We start from the raw sequence: 10,195 nt of genomic DNA, 5'->3' as shown, positions 1-10,195 counted from the left end.
AGTTTGGAGGCCGGGGATTCGGGGCACCGGGGCATCGGGGCATATAGAATCGGCCATCGTGAGTCGGGAATCGGGGGGCATCGAGGCATTCAAGTGAACGGACGAAGCTGGGAATCGCCTCGCTTGGAATTGAATCTTCAGCATGCGGTGTTCGACAATTTAACAATTATGCTAAGCACCAGCAGCAGCCCACAGACAAGCTCACATGTGTGCACACAAGTGCAAACAATTATCTAATTGATTTTGGTATTACAAAATTTGCCCAAAATTCGATTCGAAATCATTTGAATTAACAGTTAAACGATTGCCTCTCTCCAACAATACACAAGCAAAAATATCCATTTCGGAAAGTTTGGAACAAGAGAAAAGCCCTGCCTTTTATTATAAAAAAAGTTACTTAAAAGCCGGAGCTAGAAGTGAGTGAGCTAGAAATAAGGTTTAAAGATCAGGTCTTCGTACCACTAAAGTCCAGTATAATGCATAAAAATAATATATAATACTATACAAATATACTCTTCTTTCTCAGCATGTACTCAGGATTGCCTTTCCTACCTACAACGATGTAATTATGGTTGAACTGGTGCGAAATAATTTTGTTGCAATTTATTTAATAAACTCCGGCGATTCACCAAATCGAATTCTGGTTTCAGATGCAATTCTACCGCCGATTTTCACTCGTTGCCCGAGATGATTCGACAATTTCATTAAAATGTTGCACACAACTTAAGTGGAAGTAGGGTGTGGTGGCAAAATGGGGGTGGCATTAAGGGGCTGCCGTGCCAAGGAAAAAACCAATATCAAATATTTAAGCACTTCAAATTGCTCGTTTGCACTTGCCAAAATAACTACGCAAAATTCAAGACGACGACGATGGAGCTGGCGCTGGAGATGAAGATGAAGACGGAGACGGCGACGGAGATGATGAAGAAGTTCAAGTGGAAGACGTTAAAAGAGCTTTGAGCCGGGAGGAGGAAATCCAGCATGTATACTTCCAGTGGGCTTGCCTTGAATGCATATTCTTGGGCTAAATTTGGCAATATATTCTCGGCTTTACAGCTGACTAATTCCGAAGGTTAGCAGGTGAAAATACATAAAGTTTTTAAGCTTTAAGGGAGTGAAGTAGCAAGTTTTACATTCGACTTTGGACACATCCTTTATCGAGACTTTTTTGTTAGCCTATAGGAGCGTTGTGTGGGATTATTTAAACTTTGCTATCTATCTAATTTAATTTACTATTGTCCACTATTGTAGATGTGGTATAGCACGTATTTCTAAAACTGATTAAGATACCCTTGTAACAATCATATCTTTCAGTTACATTTCTAGGAAGTTGACAGAACTGCGGATTTTAAGTGGCTGGTGGGGTTACTAGGTGAAAAGTTGGCGCAAACATGGGGGCCCGCACACGCACGACGCACGAAGGACGAAGGATTCTCTGTTTCTGCTTCTGGCGGCTGCTCCTCCTTATCCTTCGGTGGTTGCCAAGCAGTTGACTCTGTTGCTGGCATTATCAAAAATTTAAAGTTTGCCATTATATTATATTTCCTTAAGTTGCAAATTAAAACCCCTCAAGTGCAGCTGGTCTCTGACGGCGTATAGATGCGCTGAGAGAATGGCAACGGCATTTTCATATTTTGTGGACTACCCTACCCATTCATTTGAATATTAACTTTGCCGTGATTCCTGGAGCATTATCACAGGCTTTTGTATGGAATTTTATTATCAGTTAACAACCTCAGTTACGAGCACCATCCGCTGATTTAAAGACATGGCGGCGGTTGAAGTCCGACACAACCATCTCGATGGCCTGATCCACCGTCAAGCCGGGATGCTCAGAACGGTCCTCATACAAGTAGTGCACTGCCGCCGTGCCCAGGATCCCATTCACGGACGTCAAGACCATGGCGTACTGGGTGCCAAGTGCTGCGAGCTCCGCCAGACTGGTGAGCGGTTCGTTTTCATCCATTGCGATCGGCGAACGCACCTCCGTGCACAGTCCCTTCTCGATGAGGCGATCCCGGATGCGCATAGCTTCATGGAAAGCTATCAGCTCCATCGCTATGATCTCGCAGTCGGCAATCAGATCCTGCCCCGAAGAGTCGGCCTCGGTGACGAGCACATCCTCCCCGAACTGTCTGGGAGCATAGCCGTGTTCCTCCATAGATTGAAAGGTGGCGCTATGGGCAGTCAGGGTTTTGGCCTTGAATCGCGACAGGTTCAGAGCCATAATAGCTATGTTGGCCTGTCTTTCGCTTTCGAACTGAACAAATCCAAACGTCCCCTGAATCATTGTACCCAAAACCTTTCCATAACCCGCACATAGCTCAGCAAGTTCCTTTCGGCTGCATGGCGGCAAGTTTCCTACGAAGATTCGACTGGTAAGACGGGTTGGGCCCATGAGCAGCAAATATCCTTCAATCGGCGAATTGGACATGTTGAAAACTTTTTCACTCGAGCTTGTCAAACGTGAAATATTTTCCATTTACACGTGCGACTAGAGATTAACCTTTCTCAGTGTTGGAAAATGTTGTTGCGATAGTATCAGATAACGTTGACAACCCTGCACCATACTCACGGTACCTATTACTAACTTTGAAAATTATATTATTACTCTCCTTTTCTTGTGGAACAGGTTATCTATTGGTTTTAAAAGGTCGTTCCTTGAGTTTTGGAAATGTTTGGTGCATTTTCAATAATCCCGTGCTTGTTAAATTAAGTATTCGTCTGATGTAGCTTTGAAAGATGAGTATACTTTCTTTTCACTCTTTAAAATATAAAAATAATGGTATTTTAGGCAAATTGTCGGACTGTCGGTGGTCATGATTCCGGAAAAACGTAAGTTGAACGGAACAAGTATTTCTTTGGCTCTAAAATGTTCATATCTTAGAACCATAAAAATACTTCGTTGGGAGACAACATATTTATAAGTAACATTAAAGCGATCTGACCATTTTCGGAAAACCACTATTGTGAGATAATTGTGTTCGAAGCTTTTTGTAGTGTTTTATTTAAGTATTCTTAAAACTATATTCTAAAATAAAAATCAGAAAACATTTTTTTTAACGGTACAAGTTTTTAACGAACAGTTTATAATTTAACATTTTTCGTATGCATATCGATCAAGCAAATTTTGTTCCGGTGCGTCTTAAGTACATATTATTTAATCGTTTTTCGCTGTGTACGCTTAACAACACATCTCTGCACCAGCATGGTTTATTTAACAAGAACAGAACTCAGGACTCAGACTCAGTCGGCCTGAGTTGCAGTCTCAGATGGAGCTAAAGAATCGGAGTCCTGCTCGTTTAAATGACCCACTTTCTGGTCTTTGGCTAAGGCAGAGCGTCGCCAGCTAGAAAATGACGAAGGAAGCCCCCAAAGAAATCAAATGGAAGAGTTGTGCTACACAAAGCGAAAGGCATCAGGATGAGATGAGCCAACGACCAGATGGAATAAAGGCCAACAGACGATGGCCGAACACGAGGACGGCCGAAGGCACTCGAATTCGCTGCGTGAGTGAGTGGCAGGATAATGTGAGTGTGCAGAGGGAGGAGCAATGAGTGGAAGCTCCGCTGCAAGGACTCTGTGGTGAGTTTGGCTCTCGCTCCCCGTCGCTCTGTTTTCTGCCCGAAAAGAGCGCGAAGCTTCAAGCCTGGCTTAAGGACGATATTGCCAAGTTTCTATTAAATGTTATTAAAAGCTAAAATATCACAGATATTTTTGAAACAAAACACAAAATACTCATGGTTATCAAGGATTTTAGAATTGGAATGTTAGAAACAATGTTATTTACTATAAATAATTTATTAAAATAATTTGTTGCGATATTTTAAGTTAATACGACGTAGTATGCAATAAGATCATTGGTGTTTTTTACGGTACTTTAATATCGGTCAAATACATCGGATATCGGAAGCCAATGCAACACTTTTAAAAAAATATCGGTATATTTATGAGTGCTCCTTGGACACTTTGTGTTCCCCTTACTTTTTCAATATTCTAAGCTTCGTGGGCTTGACTTTTCCACTTGGCGTTGGTTTCGGATTAGGATTCCAGCGGGGGATGATCCGGGTTGTCTTGGTCCTTGTGCCTTAACCCTCCGCTCTGTCCCTTAACCCTTGCTGGCCCACTGGCACACGGACATTACAATTGTAAGCATCAGTGTATGCGCTTGTATCTCTTCCTCTGAGTGTGTGCGTATAATATGGCATTGTGTGCGTGGCAGTGAGTGTGTCTGTGTGTGGCGCGTGTTTGTGTTTCTAAGTTCGTTTGCTGCTGCCTCAGCTTCTGTTCCTTGCACTTGAAGAAAACCCCCTGCTGAAGGAGTACATTTTTGGAATTTCAAATGTGCTGTGAACTTATCATAATTCAGCGAATAATTGTTTCTAACCAAGAAAAGCGCAATAGTTGAGCGGTTTTTACGAGGGTGCATCAGATACCCCTTCCTTGGTCATTAGTAATCGAGCTTATGAGTTTAATCTCCATTTGGATACCCTTTTGTAATATTTTAAATTTATTCTAGAACAGCATAAATCAGTTGTCTTAAAGAGCCTTGACAAATTCCGACCGTTTAAATCAACATTTTCGCTGAGCGTAGTCCTGCTAACAACTCAGCGTTAAAGTTTCTGCGGTAATGGCGCTCTGGGACGTCGACGGATGGACTGTCACTGGGCTGGTGGAGGTGGAAAAGTGGGCGGTACGATGGGATTGTCCCTCGGATCCTGGTATCCCGGCGTCCCGGCATTTCGGGCACAAGGAGGAGCAACATCAGCCCATTAGGCGAGTGCGTATTACTTATGTAGCCTGTTAACTTGCCTCTCGATTGTTTGCCCTTTCCCGCAGCTGCATGAAATATATACGTATATATTTTTTCTTCTGCTCCCGACTTTCTCTAGTGCCCCTCGTTGTCCTCCGCTCGTGGAATAATTTTAATTGAAATTACGAAAAAGCAAAATTACACGCCGCCCCAAAAACCAGCAGGCCAAAGGGGCGGTCCAGATGGCAGACATATCCACGTATTTATATACCCACGTACATATACATGTCGGGCTAGTACGGCCTAGTCCATGGACTCTCGCCCGAATTATCATTTTAAATCATTTTGCGTGCGACCACAAAAGTATGCAAATAAAATGCCGCAATACATTTTCGGGCCATTTACAGGGTACCACAAAATGGGAGTGACCAGCATATAAGCCACCGAAATCCGCTCATGGCGCCGACTGCATATTTGTTTTAGGCGGCAGAAGGGCAAACAATTCAGGATTTCCATCTCCGCCACCCAGTTGGGATGCGAAACTTAAAAGCAGTCATAAAATTGGACCCTTAGGATTTTTGGTTCCCCCATTTACTATTACTATCTGAATTTTGAAAACTTTTAAATGGTGCGCAATGTCTTTGGGTTTAATATTAAAATATATATTATGCAAAAGTCAATAAATACTTTATTTTGTCATACTTCAATTAAATTCTTAACTTTCTGTATTTTTTGAAAATATATTAATAAATTATTTTGGCTTGTATCATCATGACCCCCGCTAGCCGTTTACTGAACCATGAACTTCTTCCCCGCTCCCCCATATTTTTAGAATGCCGTAGTTCCGTTGGCTGTCCGGTGTCCGGTGTCCGTTGTCCGTTGTCCGTTAGTACCACTGTCCGTCCGTTTGTCTGGGCTCTTCCATCTTGTTCTTTGTTTTTATACGGCCGCTTTGTTTTTGTTTTGCTTTTATTATGAAAATTATTTCGTGCATTCTGGCCTATAAAGAGAGCCGGGCCGTAAAAAAGGCGGCACTCGGAATGAAAATCGCATGGCAACTAGACCAGAGACCAGAGATCGTTCGCTTTTACAGCGAGTGCGGTGGGGCTGCGGCAAAAAGGCAAAAAATGAACAACTCGAAGCTGAATAGAAAAAATGTATCACAAAATGGAAAGATAAAAATAAAATTAGTTTTAATAAAGTCAAAAAGCCACAGGAAGCGTGCTGCTGGGGAAGATGCCACAATGGAAGTTAAATTTGAAAAGCAAATGAAACAGTATGCGCAGAACAGGGGAATCGAATTAAATGTGGGCGATGAAAAACACACGCAGGAATTAAAACGGGAAAACTAGGAAAAAATAGCGACGGGTCTGCGGGATATTATTAAACAATGGCGGGCATTATGAATGCGAATTACGTTGTCGTGGCGATGCCGAATTATGTGTTTGAGGCCACCCCGGAACCGGGAAAATTCACCCAAAGCAAACAGCGACAGAGGGCTCTTAATATTTAATTCACTTGTGTGACAGTAACTTTATAAATGCGATTTCTACATTTCATATATTACATATTCAAAAAGTCCCAGGAACGAAATGCAATATTTTAAAAGGAATCTGAGTGGTAACAATAGCACTTAAGTACTGAGAATTGCACAATGTTCATTTAAACTTTACCCCAGAGCCGCAAGGGTATCGAATTTCGAAGCCCAATAAATTGTGAGTGAGTTCGTGAGTTCCCAAGAAATGGCAGTCATTTTATACAAAGTTTCGCTTTGGCCGAGAAAAGCAACTCATAAGCAGCTTAAAAGGGCAGAGCAGCTCCCAATTGGACAGAAATGGGCTGGCTATGAAGAAATTTAACTTAAACGCCAGAAAGTATGCCACAAAAACGGAGCGCCAAATTAAAACGAACAGAGAAGCCAAAAAAGTGTCACGCTTTAAAGACTTCTCCCGCCGGCGGGATGTCTCAAATATCCCTAAAGTGATTTTGTCCAATCGATAAGACAGGAGTCTCGAGGAGCCGGCATGATAAACGATTCCCTGATTAAACTAAAAGTGTTTACGGCGGGAAATAGATTTTAGCAATGGCCCTGAAAAACACAGAACAGAAAAACAGGCAGGCTTCCATTTCAGCTGGCCATTCGGTGGGCAAGCAACTAAAGAGTTCTTTATCACATGCCATCGATTGTCTGTCTGGCAAAGTGAATGACCGACTGGGAGCGGGAATGAGTTAGTGGATGAGACTAACTAACCGAAGCCTCTGTGGACCCTCTTGTTCACATATTTGTATATAACTAACTAGCTGGGCACACACCGCCGCACACATCAAGTCCGTGGAGTGCTCCACAAATAAGGAGGGAGCCATTCCGTTGGCCGTTGTTGTTTTCGTTTCGTTTCGTTACGTTCCGCCTCTGAGCTCTCTGTTCTGGGCTCTGGGTTCTGGGCCTGAGTTCCCCGTCCTCTGCTCCACATCCACGCACATATCGCAGGTCCTCGCGTCCTACTCTTCTGCACTCGAAGAGTCCCAGCAGGGACTTTTCGGACGGCCATAATATGAAATATCATATTTCAAATCAATTGCCTCCGGGACACCTTTCAGAAATGCTGATCCTTCAGCCAGATATTGGAGCTTAGAAGTAAAGGAAATTGGTTGAAATGCAGATTATTAGAGAATTAGACCGCTGCGAAATCCCAACTAAATAGTATTTTCTCCAAGTGCTGGCCCATTTTTTGGCAGAGCTCTTGTCAATTCGGTTCCTGTTTACCCAAACTATTTTTGTTTTCCCAAAGCCATGTGTGTGTGTCTAGCTTTGTTACACTTCATATTTGTTGGCATTTGTCTATGACGGCAGCGAGGCCAAATTGAATGACCGGCATTCGATTAGGCCTGCGAAATAGGGACGCGGATTGGGATCCTGGAGATGGCAGGCTGGAACAGGCGTGAAAATCAGTCCGGGCGACACTTATCTGAGTTATTCTAATAAGACACAACTGCCACAACAAGTTCTCAACAGTCCAGAAAGGAGCAGGACATGAATACCCTGACAAATCCGCAGCCCTGCCAAAAGCAGTCGACACAGTGGACCAGTCCAGTGTCAAAAGACGAATACACCCCGCGAAATCTAAGTGGATTAAGCTGAAAAAGTAAAGAAAGAAGTCTTTTTGAACAAATTCATGAATCTTCTGAATTTTAAACATATTACTGCATACTTTTGCACCCCTAAAATTACATTTAAACACGGCCTTAAAACCGTAAAGAATTGTATGCCCCCCTCAAATTTCCCTAAGCTGCTGTTTTTTCTATTTTCTATAACCTTTACTTTCGGCATTTTTAAAATTTAATATGATTCCTAAAAAATTACCTAGACTTACCTTTCCATATGAAAACTTTGTGTTTGCTCGATAGAACCGCTTCTGAAGATTACTATCGAAAGATTGCCCCCTTAATAGCCTGTCTGAAATCGGTCTATAATATTTTAACAAATAAAGTTCGTTAAGTTGAATAGCTTCTGCTAATTTCAGCATGACATTTTTGTTATAGTGCAGACAAACGAGCACTTGTCTAGCTGAACACAGAGGGAAATCGGTGGGAACTCGAAGAAACTGCTTCTGTTCATTGGGCTCCCTGCCTTGGCTGTTTCGCTCAGTGTAGCGCTGAATGGGTGCTTGGCATTTATGGTGCGACTGCTCTGGAAAAAACTTTGTGCAACAATGGACCGAGTCCGCAAACTGGGGGCGAGGATCAGGAGGAGTTGGCGAAGTCCAGGCCATTTTGACTGCAGCACAAGCTGCTCTGGCGATTGTTGGCGGATTTAACGCAGTTCGCTTTATGGCCCGCCAGTTGACTGCCGGAGTCAGGTTTCAGCCTTGTCCGCTGTCGACTCCTGCACGGAGAAAAGAGACGGCTGAAAAGTAAAACACAGGACTCTTAAAGGTTTAAAACATACTTGTACCGTCGGAGGCTCAGATAATGTCGCGATCTATCAAAATATGTGCTTTGCTATCTTGTACAAAGGTGTCCAAAAGTGTGCAGCAAACTGTCAGACTAACAATATACCATTGCATACTTCTAGACATCTTTACAAGCGATTTCACTGTGATTATTTGCCAGTGTGGTTATGGCTATTGCCAGTGGCCCAAGACGCCGAGGCGATGGCGAATCGGATTGGATCGGAACTGCTTAAGCTGGAACGGCTCTCAGTGGGCATTACGCTCCTCGTCGCCCAGTTCTCGCCGTCAGATGCAGTTAAGTATACAATTATTAATAGCTGCACTGCTCCTGCTCTGGCCCCATTTACTTCTCAAACATGAATCTAAAGCGATTCGCCGCTTTAACCAGTTCTGCAGCATCCTCTTCTGGCAAAGTCCCACGAACCCGACTTTGGACTGCCTTTTGAACCTTAAGTGTTTGAGGTATCTTGACCAAAACACAAGCCTTTGCTTTTCTATGTCAAAAGACGTATCAAGGTTCTAGGAAAAATACAACCGCTTCATGTCATGTATATATTGTTTGTTTCAATGGGATCTGACTTTTAGAATTGAAGGGTTGTCACCGTTTCTCCCGGAATTAGTAGTAGGCTATGATTTTGTCGCCTATAATATTTGCCATTGAAAAATCGTTTACATTCATTCGTTGAATTGACTATCAATCATGTCTGAGTACATCTCTCGGCTGCAGAGCGTAATCCTTGTGCAAAACCTGCCGGATTGCAATAGCCACGAGCTGGAGGAACTATGCAAGCCCTTCGGGGAAGTCCTGGGAACGATGTTGATGGGAAACCGCGGGCTTGTGCAATTCGTATGTGAGGATCAAGTCAAGGACGCCATCAAGGCGCTGAACAAGTCGTCCTTCAAGTCAAATGTTCTTGCAGTTAGAAACGCGAGTTACCGCAAATTGGAGGAAAGTGTCTATGTTCCTCCTACCAAGAAGCAGCGCGTTCAGGAGGACATGGAGGTGGAGGAGGAGGTCCAGTCAGAGGGCGAGCACCGAGAACTGGAAGAAGACATGGAAATTGGATGAAGATGAGGGAAAGTTAGGGACGATTAAGATACACAGGACCAGGCCGAAGATGAGGGACAAGACCAGGACGATGACGAGGACTACCAGGCTTTCTCCATTTGCAAGCAGGCGAAGCATTTAGCAGATAGTTTTGGCTAATTCCCGTAATCGTGAAAATTCGAATAATAATAATAATTCTTAAAACTTTGCCCTCGAGTCTGCTTTAAACTTTGCCGCTGCCCGCGAAAACCCCGGCGATGGGCATCTCTCTTTGGGTTCCAAAGGCCAGATGCTATCTTTCCTGATCTATGGCGCTGGCCAGGATTGGATTGGCTTCGCTTGGCCCTCGGGCGGCTCTCCGTTTTATTTGGCTTTCAACTTTTGGGCCAACTCGCATTATACGCATAATAACGGTCAAATAATTATGGAGATTTCAACGTGGCC

At 43.4% G+C, this 10,195-nt stretch overlaps 2 protein-coding genes across 2 annotated transcripts; one reads left to right on the top strand and one right to left on the bottom strand.

Annotated features, from left to right (window-relative positions):
* Positions 1-1,735: 1,735 nt before the first annotated feature.
* Positions 1,736-2,434, bottom strand: LOC119555997. Its single transcript, XM_037867728.1, has one exon. It carries the CDS (start codon positions 2,432-2,434, stop codon positions 1,736-1,738), a length of 699 nt encoding a protein of 232 aa, XP_037723656.1.
* A 6,969-nt stretch (positions 2,435-9,403) lies between these two features.
* Positions 9,404-9,772, top strand: LOC119555996. Its single transcript, XM_037867726.1, has one exon. The coding sequence runs from the start codon at positions 9,404-9,406 to the stop codon at positions 9,770-9,772; it is 369 nt and encodes a 122-aa protein (XP_037723654.1).
* Positions 9,773-10,195: the final 423 nt, after the last annotated feature.

This window comes from Drosophila subpulchrella, chromosome X, assembly GCF_014743375.2.
Source record: "Drosophila subpulchrella strain 33 F10 #4 breed RU33 chromosome X, RU_Dsub_v1.1 Primary Assembly, whole genome shotgun sequence".
Lineage (NCBI taxonomy): Eukaryota > Metazoa > Arthropoda > Insecta > Diptera > Drosophilidae > Drosophila > Drosophila subpulchrella.
Note: the sequence above shows the minus strand (reverse complement) of the source record. Positions and strands in the feature narration are given on the sequence as shown.

Excerpts from the sequence above, each read along its gene's own strand:
- LOC119555997 (XM_037867728.1), bottom strand. The coding sequence starts at position 2,434 with ATGTCCAATTCGCCGATTGAAGGATATTTGCTGCTCATGGGCCCAACC.
- LOC119555996 (XM_037867726.1), top strand. The coding sequence starts at position 9,404 with ATGTCTGAGTACATCTCTCGGCTGCAGAGCGTAATCCTTGTGCAAAAC.